This window comes from Rhagoletis pomonella, unplaced genomic scaffold (genome assembly GCF_013731165.1).
Source record: "Rhagoletis pomonella isolate Grant_MI unplaced genomic scaffold, Rhpom_1.0 Rhpom_scaffold_01005, whole genome shotgun sequence".
In the NCBI taxonomy this organism is placed as follows: Eukaryota; Metazoa; Arthropoda; class Insecta; order Diptera; family Tephritidae; genus Rhagoletis; species Rhagoletis pomonella.
In genome coordinates, this window is record NW_023459559.1 from 3,374 (window position 1) to 20,688 (window position 17,315).

The 17,315-nt window shown below is 34.1% G+C and overlaps 1 protein-coding gene across 4 annotated transcripts in view; it reads right to left on the reverse strand.

Moving 5' to 3' along the window:
* Positions 1 to 802: 802 nt before the first annotated feature.
* The window catches only part of LOC118751806, a 29,604-nt gene continuing 13,091 nt past the window's right edge, over positions 803 to 17,315 (reverse strand). Inside the window, exons 3-8 of one of the 4 annotated variants that reach the window (XM_036486617.1) lie at positions 6,774 to 7,007; positions 6,311 to 6,493; positions 5,747 to 6,022; positions 4,586 to 4,894; positions 4,138 to 4,476; positions 803 to 4,075 (exon numbers count right to left, since the gene is read on the reverse strand). In XM_036486617.1, the coding sequence (XP_036342510.1) occupies positions 3,413 to 4,075; positions 4,138 to 4,476; positions 4,586 to 4,894; positions 5,747 to 6,022; positions 6,311 to 6,493; positions 6,774 to 7,007 (2,004 nt within the window). In that variant the 3' untranslated portion in view covers positions 803 to 3,412. Of the gene's footprint in view, positions 4,076 to 4,137; positions 4,477 to 4,585; positions 4,895 to 5,746; positions 6,032 to 6,310; positions 6,494 to 6,773; positions 7,008 to 17,315 lie in introns of all 4 variants that reach the window. The other 3 variants (XM_036486616.1, XM_036486620.1, XM_036486619.1) reach the window with 3 other exon arrangements.

Here is a 17,315-nt window from a genome sequence, read left to right on the forward strand (position 1 = left end):
TTTTTTTAACAATCCAGTGAAACGAACCTAAAACTAAAGGTCCTTCCACATACAACTTTGGCGTTGCGTTGGCGTCGCTTCAACCGCTGACTATGAACACATGAATTCAAATGCCGGCCACATAGCCAAAATTTGGTAATGCTACAGCCTTAACTGCTGCCGCAAAAAAAATACAATGAAACCGGCTTAAATCAAATAATTAAAACACCTAATTATCATATTTTGAATTTTATATATTTTTTTGTTGTTGTCCGTCCGTTTTTATAATCATATTAATTTTTATTTTTTTTTGCTATAATATTTTTATTTGTATATAAATTTATTTATATGGAAATAACACTTACATAATCATTTTGATTTCAAGTTGGTTTCCTTGCCCATTCATCATTAAAAATAATTAGAATAATAAACGCCTTGAATTTAATATTTTCAACCATAAATTGCAAAAATTCACGGAACGAATTTTTATACTTTCAAAAATAAAAAGTAAAAATAATTTAGATGTGATTAAAATACAATATAAAAATACATATAAAGAAAATATGATATTTTATAAGTGCAAATGCTTGCGACCACACTTATTCAAGTAAAAATATATTTTTCTTTTATAAAAAATGGAATGTAAAGTGCATATATATAATTTAAAATAAGGCCATTTGCATATACATACATATGTATGTATGTACATACATACATGCAATCCAAGAGGTGTAGCATTACTGTTGTAAAAAAATTTGAAAAAATAAAGATAGAAACAGTTTTGCTACCTTAACTATTTTAAAATATATAAGTATTTTTAAAATTAAACTAATATAGGCATGGCTGCCCGCTTTATTGCGTGCTCTTGCACTTCGCATTTTTATAATTAGTTTTTTATAACGCCTAATTAAATTATTTTACTGTTAGTTGTTTGATTTTTCAACCCACTGCACCATTTTATATTTTAAATTTTTTCTCATTTCTATATTTGTTGGTGTGCTTCTTTCTTTTGCTTGTTTAGTCTATTTTACGCATATATTTATGTATCTATGTATTTATAAATATGTATTTTTTCTGTTTTTTTTATTGCAAAGGGATTTTGTTTTCTATTTTTATAGTAGATTATGCTATTAAAATTAAAGTTAGTTTATCGCGATGGAATTCACTCATACGAATGTGTTTTGTTATTTTTTTAATTTATGTGAGTATGGAAATGGGCTTTTGGGCGACTGATTAACAGAGAGCTGTGCTTGTATAGTCCGACTAATGATTTTTTTTTGACAAAAATGCACCATTTCATTTGGAAAAATAGTAAAAGCGATTTTAAATCAACCAACCACCCTTCTTTCCTTTCTGAATCTCTGAATTTGATGTTTAAGTCAATTATAGGGAATGTGTTGCTGCTTTGTTGCTTAAGTTAGTTCTATGAATCTTTCGCTATATTTCCACTAAATATTGTTAACACTTATTTATTTTTTATTTTAGATTTAATTAAATATATGTTTATGTATATATTTATTTAATGTATTTAAATAGTACAAAAGTATACATTTTGTTTTAAAAGCTTTTTCAACTTAAAGTTTTCTGTATTTTTTTACTTCTTAATATTATGTTGCTTGTTGCTTTAGTTCCTTCTGCTTGCCTATAACTTGTTCGATATTTGATAAAAATTTAAATTTTGCCAAAGATACATCCGCGGTTGATAATTTTTTATTTTTATTTTTGAAAATAAATGTCTTAGGTTTTGCTGTATTGTTTTTTATTAACTGCTATTTCAGGGTGTTTTTAGAGCAGAAAATACGGGTTATGGAAATGGAATATCTAGAAATTTTCTTGAAAATTTTAATCGCGCAAATACAATTGAAACAACACTTTTCCAAAAAAAACAAATAGTGCGTTAAAAAATTGTTTCTTAACTACAGCACAAAGGCATTTTAAAATGGTTTAGACGTATACATAGAACTACTTTCACAAACAATTTAAAAATGATATACATTAGAAACAACCGTTCATACATATACTTCTTTTGGGCGAATTAATCAAACAAATAAATTTGTATAGAAATCATAAATCCTACGTACATATGTACATAATATGTATGAATTTTAGCTTGACACCAATTGGAAAACTATCAACTAAGACACTAAGTATTTAATCGCAACTAAACTACGCATGCGTCCGCAAGAGCTTCAAATCGAAGGAGAAAATTAGTAGTTTGGAGCTTTTACTCTAAGTTTAATTTCGTAATACTAACAAACCATACTTAAACGGCGTTTTCCGTAACTGCTTTCAGTGTCAAAGCCTCTTTTTTAAGGTTATATACGGTAAGCAAATTTTCGTAAGTGTAGTAGAATGAATGAATAAGTCTGACTCAAAATGTTTAGACATACCTATATACACCTTTATATATTCTTTGTAAGGTATAACTAGCTAAACAAATTTTCTCGATGTTATCCTCGGCAGGTTTATGCGAAAAAAGCTGTCAATTTAAACTGTTTCTAGCCTCGACCGTTTTCAGTATGAAAAGCTTGGTCATAACTCAGCTGAAAATAAGAATATATTAGAGTCACCACAGCTGAACGCTAAATAAGTGTTATCTAACGTTCACCTAAGGAAATTTATCTGCCAGAAGATGTTATTCCGAACTATGTACTTAATAGAAAAAAAAAAATACTTTGTTTCGTTCATTGTTTATGGTTTGAAGATAGCGGCCGATTTGACAACCGTGAATTTGTCCGGAAAATTATGCTATGGATATTGAGGCTGAGGAACCATCATAGAACGGAACAGACAGAAGCAAAGGCCAATATCAATTTCCAAAGAAAGGTATAAAAATGAATATTTTTTCTTAAGTAAAAATGAATATTTTTTCTTCATTTAAGCCTTTAATTTTATTATCAAATCATCAATGGATCCACAAAAGAATTTAATAAGAAATACTATTACTATGATAAAGATCGCAAAGGACCCTTTATTGTATGTCTTGATGCTACTAAATCTAATTCAAAAGGTAGAAAGCCCATTGCGAGCTAATCAAAACTAAAATTCTATTTCCCAAAACTTGGAAAATGTGGCCCAATAGAAAATCCGACTTTATTAATTACATACGTTCTGATATGTCAGTAAGGCTTGAATGCTCTCAAACACGAAAGACTGCCAATCAATCGGCAATGAAATTAATATTAGGACATAAACGTAGTGCGAAATCTGCCGCGCCTGTTATTCTCCTTTGCATTTCAATTGCCTATCCAAAGCCGGTTCAGTATTCGCTTTGATTTGAAGCTCAATTGCGCGCACATGCATCACTAACAATTTACGTACGACCGGCCTACTAACATTTAAATCCCATCTCTTGCCCAACAGCACGCACGTAAAAACTTACTCATGTGTGTATATGTATGTAGTCCTCTAAGTATGATTCCCCTTGTAGCGTTTATTCACTATCAATATTTAGTCCAATTCGTTTCTCTTCCTCCAGCATGGCATCCAGCTCGTCCGTGAGATTGGCCAACATATTGCCAATGTCGTTTAGCACATTCACAGATACCTTCTGCCCAGATGTCGGCATTGTCACACCAGAAGATGCATCTTTGCTTTCACTGTCCGCTGCTGGCGCACCACCTTCAGCGGCCGCATCTGCATTACTTTCAACGTCACTAGGCGTATGCAAATCTACGGTGGTGGTGATAATCGTTGACGAGCCGCCGCTGCCACTGACGGCGTTCGTTGCATCAGTCGGTGGATACTGTAGTGTGGGTGAGCGCAAGAGAAGTAAACCGCTGCCGCCACCACCGGTACTGGCACCGGCGCTGCCACCGCTGGTAGTGCTGCCGATACTGTCGCTACGTATCAGCGAAGCGTCGTGCAGCGAGGCAGATGTCTTTAGCGAGTGGAACGAGTGCGCTATATTGGCGATGGTGTTGGTCGACGACGAAGAAGACGATGACGAGGAGGAGTGCAGATGTGAATTCGTGCCCGATTGTAGGGACTGCTGTTGTCCAGCGATATCTTGGCGATTGAGCAGGCGTTGCTTGATTGTGCCAGTATTTTCGTTAGCGAATGGTATGGTATCGATGGAATCGATGCTGGAGTTTGACTGTAGATGATTATTAAAATTATTATATTATGATTATTATTATTAAAGACATTTAAGGTTACCTTGTTGTCATGGAACTTCTCGCAGTGTATTTCCGCCGTGGTCTGTTGTATGGTCGCGTAATTCGCATAAATCGGCTGATTAGCCGCCGCTGCTGCTGCTTGCTGCTGCGCATGCGTCATATACATGCCACCGTGGTGTAAAGCCCCGGCACCGCCATAGTAGAGGCCAGGCGTTACGTTTACACCGGCATGCAAGGCAATCTGCTGCTGTTGCTGCAATTGTTGCTGTTGTTGCGCGTTATCCCCGGTTAATGTACGCGAATTTCGTATACTGCAATGGCGTCGCGGTGGTTCGGGTGCGATTTTCTTGTTACTCATTGGACTGCCGGACAAGTAGGACTGGTGAATGGAGTGGTAAAAGAAAATATAAAAATAACGAAGTTTAGAATATGTAGTTATTAAATAAATATGCATAAGTGATCATGTAATCAATAGGTACGCGACTTACTGCATTCAGACCGGTGCTGTCCAGCACACAACCGGATCCGCCGACAGTGGCGCCAGCCGTGCCCACATGCGCTGCCGCGCCTGGCACACCACTACCGACGCCCATTCCAGCTGCATGACAAACATATTCCGCTGCGGCAGCAGCATTCATATAGTGATGTTCCAGCGGCGGCATACTATTCAACACGGCACGTTGCAAAATACCGCGCTGCTGACGCGGCAAGGTGCCGCCACCCTCCTCATACATGAGTTCGCGTGTAGCATCGTTGGTGGGTGTGATGTCACCATCGTCATAGGAACGGCGCCAAGACTAAACGTGAAAATAAAGCACGAAAATGTTAATAATAGAGTCCACTCACTTATTCGGAGTTACACGCATGTTATGAAATTAAAAATAAGGTCTCGTACAATAGTTTGTTTTTTCAATTAAAGGATTAGGTGAAATCAAAGTAAATCTGAATTTAGTCCCCAAGAGCTTAAACACTTTATCCCACGAAAGTTGGCAAATTAAATATGTAAAATATAAAATTTAAAACTGTACAGATACTATCCGCGAGGAGTAAGAAACTTATCCGGACTTATCCAATGGCGGAAATGTGAAAACAGAATCAAAACGATTTGTAAAATGTTATAGTATGGTAATAGTATTTATTTAGTGATAAAAGATCTTGGGAGTCTACTCAGTATTAAGATCTGGTAGATTTTGATACACGGAATGAGCAATAGAGAATATATTTATCTATATGTATTTGAGTGCTGGTTTAGAAAATACTTAGGAGTCTGGAAATTTAAATAAGGTTTGAGCCGTCTAAACCAAAAGAAAATACTTATCAGGCCGCTATAACAACCTTTGAGGCGTTATTCGGAAATGAAAATTTCCTAGCATAAATAAAAAAATTTGCTATTATAGATTTTAATATTGATCATAATGCCTCAGCCAGCTTTTTGTGATGATGAGAACTCCCACCAATCTAAGTCTAACAAAATATAGTTATACATCATGTTAAAAGCCTATAAATCCTCTTCTAAAAACGTGTAAACTGCACCCACATGCCACAAACATACAAAAAAATATGTTTTACAAATAGCTATTTCTAAGAAGCGCTTTATTTTTAAATAGCCACATTTACTTCTCATCCTCGTACAACATTTCGAAACTCACCATAGCGGCTGAATTGCTAAGCAAACGTGCGCCGCCAGCACCACCTGGCCCGCCCACAACGGCACCGCCCATCAAGGCAGCCTGATGATGTTGCATGGCCTGCTGATGCTGTTGCTGCTGGTGTTGCAAGGCTTGTTGATGATGTTGTTGTTGCATTGCAGGCGTTGGATGCGCAAAATGGCCATAATCAGTGGCTGTGTAATGGCTAAAGGTCAAATGGCTACGTGTGCTATTGTCGTGAATATCCTCGAGTGATTCTAAGCTTTTGCCGCGTGGCTGGCGCACCTAAATGAAAATGAACGGCGTGGGAGAGAAGGATAGTGAAAAAAAAACATATTAGCGATCACAAAAGCGGAACGTGGGTTGATTGAGTTGGTAGTGAAAAAAAAAAGAAATAAATAAATATAAAAATAAATGGCTTTATAAGAAAGTATTGGCAAAACTATTTAGAATCAAAAAAAAATTGCAGGTTTGCCATTTAACAGCCACCCACACACTTTTTCGCTGCGGTACAGTAAAAATAGAAACAATGCCAGCTGGTCTCGCAATTGTAAGCTAGCTCACCTTAATGGGCACCACATCGTTGCCATTGCAACACTCGTGATGCGAGCCGGCGCAAAAGTAGACGGCATCGACGCCGGGTGTAGCATAAATCTTGGAATCGTCCCACGAGACGCGCGTGGTTGGCAAATATGTTGGTGTGGTGGGCAGTGGCACGGCAGTGGGCCAAATCTTATTGCGATAATCCTTCGGTTGGAACGATTTTTTTTTTTTGGGTATGTGTTTGTAGTTGTGATGTGTATTTTTATGTTTGGCAGGTAGCAGCAAAAATGAATCACAAATTGTGTTAAATTAAAAGAACCGAAAAAGAGAAGAAAAAATTATGAACGAAATTAGAGAAATTAAATTAAATAAACCATAAATATAAATATAAAATAATGTACACATAAAGTATATTCAATTTCAATTATGTTTAATAAAATCAGAGTAAAATTTTAATTTCTTTTAAGTTATCATTCTCACTCACCTGCTGTTGGTAAGCATTGATGCCGCCTGGATTCCACTTTCCGCTTATGATATCCTTCACACGTTTTATGGCCAATAGAATTTTCTTTTGATGTCCCAACTTAACAATACCAATATCCTCCAAGTCTTCCCAAGTGACTTGAGTTACATCGCGTACAGTTTTATAGTTTTGATCGAGCAGCGGTTGAATGTACTCCTCGAGGCGTAAAAGCTGTAGCCATTCTTCGATAGAGCCCTGAAAGTAAAAAAAATGGAAAAAATTAATGTAAAGTAAAAGAAAATATTTTTTTAGTTCTTAGATCTAGGTTTGGTCTGTAAACTATTATTAAAGCACGCGATAAAACTTATCCGGCAGCAAGAGAAGAAGATTTTCAATGAAGTATATGCAAGAAAATTTTAATATTATTGCATTTGGTTCAAAATACGGTTATCCGCAATTACCCAAAAAGATAATTAGATTTTCATAAAAATAAAAGAAGGAGAGCATTGAAATAATTGGATATAGCTTAGAGGAAGCTTATCCGTGATTATCAAGACTACTTAGCTATGGCTTTAAGATGAAAAAATTTGCAGGAACTACTATCCAAGCTATTTTTTCATATTATTTAATTTAAAAATAATAATAATAATAAGGCAGCAGAGATAAATTTGAAACAAAAAACGACCCTAATAAACTGGAAGTTTGCATGCAAAAATAAAAAAATGACATAAACGAGTTTTTTTCAAAGCATTTAGTTCTAACTACAGTTTGTGTCAATCATCCAGTCACACAAAAATGAAATTAGTAACATTTCCTATATATGTGAACGAACCCTTAGAACCCTGTTATCTAAACTATCTCATCTTATCCGGCGTTGTTTTGCCAATGGAAAGTAGAAATATGACAGAGAAAACAGCCATTCCATTGGTTATTCATTAGAAACTGCTTTTTAACTTTGTATGCAAAAGAAAAAAATGTGCTAAAAACAAATTATTCGAGCATTTCCGGAGGCAAGAGTGTCCATAAAGGTAAGATAAGTTAGCGCCCTCTAATAAAAAGTCACTTTGATCATATAATTCAGGTGAAAATATCGGATCGTTCATAAAAAACCTAAGCATTTATCAAATCTTATGTGAAATACAACACTAAAAATACAAAATACAAAATTTTCAGTTGTTTATTTGACCTTTTCATGGCATTAAACTACAGAAATATGCGAAGATATATGTAGGGTGGTCCTTAAAAATATCAAAATCTAGATTTTGCGTGTGGAAACCTTTTAAAACATTCAAAATGAAAAAAATTTATAAGTCGCTATCAGGGTTTAAAAAAACTATTTTTTTTTTTTATCGAAAAACATCGATTTTTAAAATGTTGGTAGATGTATTTATTTGTACGTAGAGCAAAATAAAGGGGTGCCTCACAATGTCGATATTTAAAGGACCGCCCTAATGTAGGTACAGTGAAACCTCCCTTGGGCGGACACTCACCGTCGGTCATTTTTTGTCCGCCCAAGAGAGGTGTCCGCTCAATGGAAGGGAAGCTTATTTTAGAACTTTTTAATGTTTTAATTAATTGAATAGTCACTACAAAAATGTGTATGTATTTTTTCAAAAGTGCATATTTCATTTATGAGCGTAAGTACATATTAAGTAATAACAAAATAAAAATAAATACATATTACATTTCAGTCCATAAACTACATAAAACCATAGATTCATTACATAAAAAACCAAGAAATTGTCGATTGACGTAAGTTTTATTTTTAATTTTTTTCAGTGTCAGTACCTTTTTCATCAATAGTTTTCATGTTTTTATCAGTACTAAAATCCAACCAGAAATATAAATCTTCAGTCCATGTATTTCTTATTATCTATTGTTATTAGGGCTGTGCGATTATTCGATTACTCGAGCAAGTTGGTTAATCAATTATTCGGTTAATCAATTACTCGAGTAATCAAGATTTTGATTACTCAAAACGATGATTAATCGAGTTACTTGAAATATGATTACTCAAAAAAATAATTTTGCTCGTTAAAAGAGTTTGCTTTGGAAAATGCTTATTTTCTTTTTTACATTCTGTATATGAAAAAAATTGTTTTCTTTAATTTTTGAAAACAGAAACGTTGTTTTCAAAGTATCAAGGAACTTTAACTACTTTATACATATGTAAAGAGTTGAAATGTTGATTACTCATTTTACTCGAAATGTTGATTAATCATAAAGCAAATTACTCAAATATTTTGGTTTTTGGTTAATCAAAAATCTTGATTACTCGAGTAACTGAACTTTTGAGTAATCTTTACTTTATGATTAATTAAAATTTTGAGTATTCAATTAATCGCACAGCCCTAATTGTTATAAATTCATCAGAATTGGAATTTGATTCTCCAAGGGTTTCTGATAATTCAAATAACGAACCTAAACCACTGCGCAAACCAAACTAAATGTGTGCATAACAATCACATTTTATGCGGGAAGTCCCCTTTTTCCATTTAGTAGTCCGCCTATGAGGGGTTCGCGTCCGCTCAACGGAGGTTTTTGTTTGATTTGTTATGAAAAGAAATCTTAATGTCCGTTGATAAGAGGTTCGCGTCCGCTCAATAGAGTTTTTTGTGCCAATTTTATGCAAAATAACTGTCCGCGTCCGGCCAAGAGAGTGTCCGCTTGAGAGAGTGTAATTTGTTCCGAAATTTATACTTAAAACTTGGTATAGGAAAAAATGTCCGCCCAAGGGAGATGCCAGTCTAATAGAGGTGTCCGTTAGGAGAGGTTTCACTGTATTTGTTAAATATATTGGAGTTCGTTTTTTTTCTTATTTTATTATCAAAGTTTTCTTTGTATTTGATTATCCGCCATTAGACATGATTTCTACGAATTGTTTTCTACTTAAGTATTCAAAATAGACAAATTAGAGCCGCAAAAACAAATTATCCGCGCTTATCCGGAACCTAAAATATGCATAAAATTAACATAGATTATTTCGTGAGTCACGCTATTTCATTTGTCCGCGCATTTGCATAGCACAGGTGAAAATATCCATTAGTCGGGCATTTAAACAATGCCAGCATAATTATTGATATTCATGAAGTTAATAAATAATAAATATTTTTAATCAACGTCAATGCTGCCGATTTACATAAACTGATTACAGGAGATGGGCGACATTTTTATTGTAATTTTACAGATTTTTAATTTTTTGTTTGACTATTTATTTTTATTTTTTTATACATTTTGCAGCGCATTATTTATTCAATACAAATCAATATTCACGCTGGATATTCATTGAATATTTTATTTCACTGAACAGAAAAAAAACATTTGAAATGCATATTGTCTTATTTGATTAATGAGCGCCAAGCGACAGTGTGCGTCTGTGTGCGTGAGTGTTATTGGCATATCCACGTTGTCTACAATAGACTCATAACAAACGCTAGTCTATTATTTTGATTTTTTATTCATTTTGCAAATAGTTTAAGCCAAATAAAATGTTATCCAATAATATAAGGAATTCATCGCAGATAAATAATGCCAGCCAACGAAGACCGATGGAAGTAAAAACCAATAAAAAAAATTATTGGGAGAAATCGCATGCGAGCTTAAAAGTATTTAGCAGGAGATGGACCAGTTGGTTTGTGTGAGGCAAAGTGAGACGACACACAAGTGAAAACAAGTTGGGTTGGGGTGAGAGAGGTGCGTCGTGGCGAGACGCCATTTAAGGCAAAGCACCGACCTTGAGGGGTGACGACGCCAAAATGAATTAATAAAGCAAATGTTGAGGTAGCAAATAGTGAAGATAATCAACAATGCGATATACGGATAAATGAGTGCCAGGCAATGCTAAAAACTTCAAAGAAAAATATATAAAATAAATCGAAAAAGTGGCAACCAGCACCAAACAACAACAGTTGGGAACTAGAATCAACACAAAAACCAGTTTTCAACTAACTTCTTCAGCTCAGGCAGGTATCTAAAAATCTTTAAAAAAAAAGTGCAACAGATCGTTCACAATTTTGTTATTTTTGAGTTCGGTTCAGCTAGCGACTGACCGGGCCAGCTACACATGCATGTGGTAAGCTTGTCACGCCATAAGCTACCTGCAAGCGCTGCCAAATGAACGAATCCACACCCGTACCAGCGACGTGCCTCTAAGCTTCAAATGGTTTCTTAAACGTGTACTGCTGCTGTAGTTTATTTTGCATTTTACCTTTTCTGTTTGAACATAGTAAATGCTATTGGACCGCTGGCGGTCATTCCTCGACGCTTCTTTTTATATTATTTTTAGTTTTTTTTTTGGAACCCATTATGTTTTCTCGTTAAATGTGAAATAAGTGGTAATAACACTACAGCAACATTTTCGACAGCAAAATAACCACGGAAAATAGCAAATCACAAGCGCAGCAAAAAAAAAACAATAAAACAATAAGAAAACCCCAAACTCGGAAATTGTTGGCATTTCGACGCTTGTCGATTGTCGGTGGTTAATCTCCATGGAAATGAGCGAGCTGCTGTCGAACGTGACTTTAAGCGAATGGTTAACGTATAAAATTTGCTAATTTGCGTTGAATTTCAAATGCTTCAATTATTTCACTTGCAAAATAAACGCTTTGGCATTTACACAAAGTTATTCGAAGTGTTGAAAAATCGGCAGCAAGAGTGAAAACTATTGCCGCGCACGAGGCAGAAACTGGACTTGGCATATGCCATGTTTTTCATGCAACCGTATCCACACAAGAGATGCCGTTTTTAAATCGATTAAATCGAAGATCGATTAATCGAGACCCTACGGTTAGATTTTTTGTCGATTTTTAGTTCCGATTCGATTCAAAAAATTCAAGAATCGACATTCATTATTTACTCAATTGATGAATTTGGAGCAACGGTTTGCCCCAGAAAAAATATATAAAATTCTAAAGAAATTTTAATTTGACACTGGTACAAAAAAAATTACTTGAGAGAGAAACGACTAAAGAATTCAATGACGTGCATGTCTTTCTCTACTTCTCCTCAGGGAAGCCTCTTAAAAATAACTATATATAAAATTATGGGAAAAACTACAAACAACAAGTAAGAGCAGCGCTGTCTTCGGCTATGCCGAAGGCTTCATACCTTTCATGAACATCTGAAATTTTTACTTTAACAGATTACTGCATTTGAAAAACTGTATATATTCACAGCATACATAGATAGAGGAGATACATATATGAAAAATCATATCTAACCAATCAAAGGTATGGAAGACATACCTTATATAGCACCAACCTAAGTGATTTTTACTGCTGTGTGATCGGTATGTAAACCAGTAACACAATTTAATGGGTTTAGCTTCCAACATAAAGGAGATATATCGAAAAACTGGTATCTGAACAATCAGTTGTATGGAGGCAATAAATAGGTTATAGCAACCCGAGATTTGTTCATTTTACTGTAAACTTTCTGTTGATAATGAGTGGAAAATTTTAGTGCTGAATTTTATATTCCCAGCTGCATAAATGGAGGAGTTATAACGAAATTTCTCATATCTGAAAAATCAGTTGTATGGCAGATATATGCTATAGTGGGCCGATCTTTGTAACTGAGAGTATTCTGTTAATAATGAGTGAAAACGGTGCGAAATTTCATGTTCCTAACTGCATAAATGAAGGAGCTATGATAAAAGGCCCCATATATGAACAATCAGTTGTGTTGGGGCTAAAGGTTACAGTTACCCGATCTTTGTTATTTTCATTGTGAGTATTCTGTTGATAATGAGTGAAAACCGTGCGAAATTTCATTTTCCTAGCTACCTAAATGGGGGAGTTATTACGAAAAATCTAATATCTGAACAATAAGTTGTATGAGAGCTATAAGTTATAGTTACCCGATCTTTGTAATTTACACTGTAAGTTTTTTCTGATAATTATTGAAAACAGTGCGAAATTTCATGTTCCTGGCTATATAAATGGAGGAGTTATAACGAAAAATCTTATATCTGAACAATCAGTTGTTTGGTGGCTATATGTTATAGTGGTCCGATTCTTCCGGTTCCGACAAATGATTAATACAATATAAAAATACACCCACTTACCGAATTTCATCCCGATATTTCGAAAACTGAGAGACTAAATTGCATACAAATAGACGGACAGACGGACATGGCTATATCGACTCTGCTCGACGTTCTGATCATATAAGTATACATTTTAATGGGTCTATCTCTTTTTATTCTGGTACTTACAAACTTCGGACCAAAGTTATAATACCATTTCATGCTTATGAAAGGTATAAAAATCCAAAAATTGGAATTCTAAACTTTATGCAAATTTTTATAAAAAAATGTTCACTCCTTAATTCTCTAGTCATTTTAAAAAATATTTGAGAATGTATGCAGTTTTGTAGAAAACGTTTTCTATAAAGGGTATTTAAGATGTGAAATATAGTCAGCAAAAACAAAAAAATATATATATAATAAAAAAAGACGTTCGCATTGCAAAAAATATATGTACGTAAGGTAATACACTTCCTAGAATAGTGGCCAATTTTGAAGTAAACACAATTTTTTTCCATTTTTGATCAAAAAGGAAAGAAAGAAAATAAAGCAAACAAAATTTCGAAAAAACTTAACAATTTTCTTAAATAGCGCTAACGTTGAGTTATCACAAATCATTAAATGAAAAAAAGGATTGACTATGTTCGGCATTAAACATATCGTTGCCTTAATATAGAAAAAACGAACACTTTTTTCATGTAAATCTATATATGGAAACCGTTATGAACAATGTATGTATGTTTTAAAAATTTTACAATACCCTAACTTTCAAGTTTTCCCTGTATATATAAAAAATAGTAATAAGGTTAAAATGACAGTGGAGTTATCCGTGAGTAGTTAAAATCGAATATAAATTAAACAAAATTCAGTTTTTATCCGAAACCCAGTTTTATGTGCAAAAAAATTTTTGTTCCACATATAAAAATTTCTTAAATCAGTTTGCAGCTCTCAAGAAAAAACGCTCGTAAATTTACAGCAATCACAAAATGGAGTCTTTGTTGGCAAACCATGCGGAAACAATTTTTTTGTAAAAATATTAAAATAGATTCATTAAATGGAAAACATACTTGTGATGAGTAGATTAAGTTAAAAACTGCACGAAATAGCGGCTTTGACAGTATTAAAGTAAATTCAGAAGTATTAACACCTTTAGAAAAAAATACACATTTATGCTATTTTATCCGAAAGCAGTTTATGCATGTAAAAATATTTAAAAAGAAGCAATACGTCAGATGAGAAGGCTTTAGGGACTTTCGAGAGAACTATTCTACGCAATATCTATGGTCCTGTTCGCGTGAGCGACGAGTACCTAAGAAAATGGAATGACGAACTGGCTTGGCAACATGTCCATGGATGACGACACTCCGGTGAAAATATCCTTGGACTCCGCACCTATAGGCGGACAACGAAAGCAAGGACGCCCACGAACACAATGGAAAAACCAAGTGCAGAAAGACCTGTCTGCACTTCTGAGGAACAACTGGCGCAAAGCTGCAAAGGAGAGAGGCAACTGGCGAAGTGCCAAAAGGTTGAAGTGCCAAATAAAAATAAGAAGAAAGTCAAAGCGGAGTTATACGCGAGTAGTTAAGATTGATTAATGCTTAAAATGGCCTCTTTGCTACCCAAAACATTAATTTACATTTAACTGAAAGCAATTTTTGTGCGTAAAACCATTAAAATAGATGCACTATAGAATTATTCATATTTATTCAAGGGGAAAATTAATAAAAAAATGATGAAATCGAAATTGGTCAGTATTAAATTAATTTTAGCATTAAATAATACTTTAAACATGAAAAAATTATTTACGCTTATTAAATATTAAAATAGTTTTACTAGAGTCATATGGAAGTCATCGGCATTTACCCGTAAGTACGGGTAAGTACATATGAGATGAGTGTCTTTGTCAGCAAATAAAAGTCGTTTTACGAGCCATAAAGGTAGAGTTATGTAGGTCGGAAATAAAATGACTAAATTACATAAAGTAAAAATGAGGTAAAACACTAAACGCTTAGCTCTTTCTTCATGTTTGTGTCAGTATTTTATGCCCCAATTTTGAAAACAAGATTAAAGTGCTAACGAAGAAAAGTTCTGTGTACTAAAAATTAAGCATTGCATATGCAGTGGAAAAACAAATTAAATGATATACTACAATAATTATAGTATGTACATATATACGTAGAAAGCTGTTTTACTGTAAACGCATTGTTCCTAATCAGTGTCCATAAAGTTTTTCCCAGAAGTTTAACTGATTTCTATAAAAATATATACATACACATATACATTAGACCGCTAATCTGCGAAGTAAAGAAAAAAAAAATTCGTTCATGGTATTTTTGCGAGGCAATTTCGAAAAACATATATGTACATATTTTTTTTAAAGCCTATGGGCTTAATTTTTTGTAATTTTTCGGTGACATCTACATTCGGCAAAATATTTTTGTTTAAAAAGTTCTACCAGAATAATCAAAATACCTTCTCAGAAAAAGTTGCATGAGTTTTGGTGATCTTTAATTTACTGACATTAGGATGGGACGTTAGGGTGATAAGAACTGAGATCTGGTGAGTAAGCATTTGAACGGGGTATTTGAAATTAATGACCTTTGAAACACATTGTCTCCTCCGGACAAAAAAAATCGATATATCAAACTTTAAGAATTATAATGAGGCGACCCCACGTTCGGCAAACGCCTTTTTTTGTAAGGTGGTACGGTCTAATGTACATACTTTGTGTATATGTAGTTTACTTTGTCGCTATAGTTCCTTTCTTGCATTTTTGATTGCTTGAGATTATAGTTGACATTTTCAGTTCACCACATTACGCGTTTACAATTTCAGCATTAACGAACTACGCAGCAAAGCATAGAGGCTACACACAAAAAAACCAAAAAAAAAAAAACAACATAGAAAACCAAAGAAAAGAAAAACAAGGCAGCCTGTCAGTATGATACCGTCAATTGGAGTCGAATTTCGGCGCTGCTGTGTTAGATTATGTACACACGTGTGTACATACATATGTACTTACGAGCAGCCCACCGGTGGCCGGCCTCATGTGTCTCATATCATATCAGCCATTCGACAGCCACAACAAGACGACGCACACAGATATCGAACGTCCAACTATCCGATCTAACAACGTATACTCGTACTCCTCATGATATCAGTTTATTAAACTGTTGTAATAACAAAGTAACTAGTTCATGGGCATATTCGGTTCAAAATATGCGCTGTTTTTATCTGAAAAGCAACTGTAAGCGCGAAAATGCGTAGCACATTTTGCTTTTATTCTTTATCCTCTATAACTTCGCACAATATGTGTGTGCTTTTTTTCAAATCAATACATCACATTTGCGCCTATCAGCCATAAATAAATATGTTCATTAGGGTGGTACAAAATTGCTTGTGAAAAAGTCAAGTAGGCATTTTAATACTCCACCACCTAGGGGATATCCGTTGTTTTTTTTTTTTTAATAAAAATATATTTAGAGGTCACTCAAAGTATTTTATATGAAAAAAAAACATTTTTCGTACAACTGTCATTGAATTTATTTTCTAAAAATTGGTTTAATATTGGTTAATATTAAAAATAAACAATTGGGTATTATTATGGGAAGTCTCCTGAAGAGAAACAGAGTTTGCCGATCGAAAAATATTGATTTTCAAGAATTCTATACCATTTCTACGAAATTTTTTTCCCCATAAAAAAACATGGACAACTTTGAGCGCTTTAAGTGACCTCTAAATACTTTTTGATTCAAAATAAAAAATAAAGGATATATATATTTTTTTGGTATAGAACAATCCTAGGGCGTGAGAGCATTAAAATTCAGACATTACTTTTTATTTTGACCAACCTAATGCTCATACATGCACGCTTTCATATGTACTAGGTACATAAAAGCGCGTAGGACTGCGTCGTGTCTAGGCTATTTGCTATACATTTCGTACTTGTTAATGCCATGATTATGCTTTCCAATTATAGTTGATTGTATACACATGCGCCTTTTTTACATATATACATAGATATTGATATTCTGCCATATTTGCTATTTGCGCCAAAGTTACTAAAAGTATGGATGGCTATTGTTGTTTTATTTTTATTTTTTATTTTTACTCTTTTTGCGCTTTACCTAATCAATTAGCACTTAAGCAGTTGTGTTTTGCGCTTGAATAAAAGAAAAAATAAGCTATGCAGTTAACTGGCGTACGTGTAGTACTGATACTAAACAACTGCTGTGTGTTGTGTAAGTTTTCGTATTTCTTTTTTTTATGGCAGTGCAGCGTTTTTAAGTACATACATTGTTAGTGTGCATAAATATTTTATGGCAAACATTGTTAAGTGCTGCTGTTAATTAGCGATCTGCCTTATTTAGACACTCAGGAAGTTGGGGCGCAGTTCACCTATTGTGTTTAAAACATAGCATTGGCTGCAACATTCTTATAAGAACTAGAAAGTCGATCAGGTGATTGACGTGCCAGCGTTAGGGATGAGTCAAGCGCTTAGGTACTTAAAAAGAAAGACTTATATCATAAAA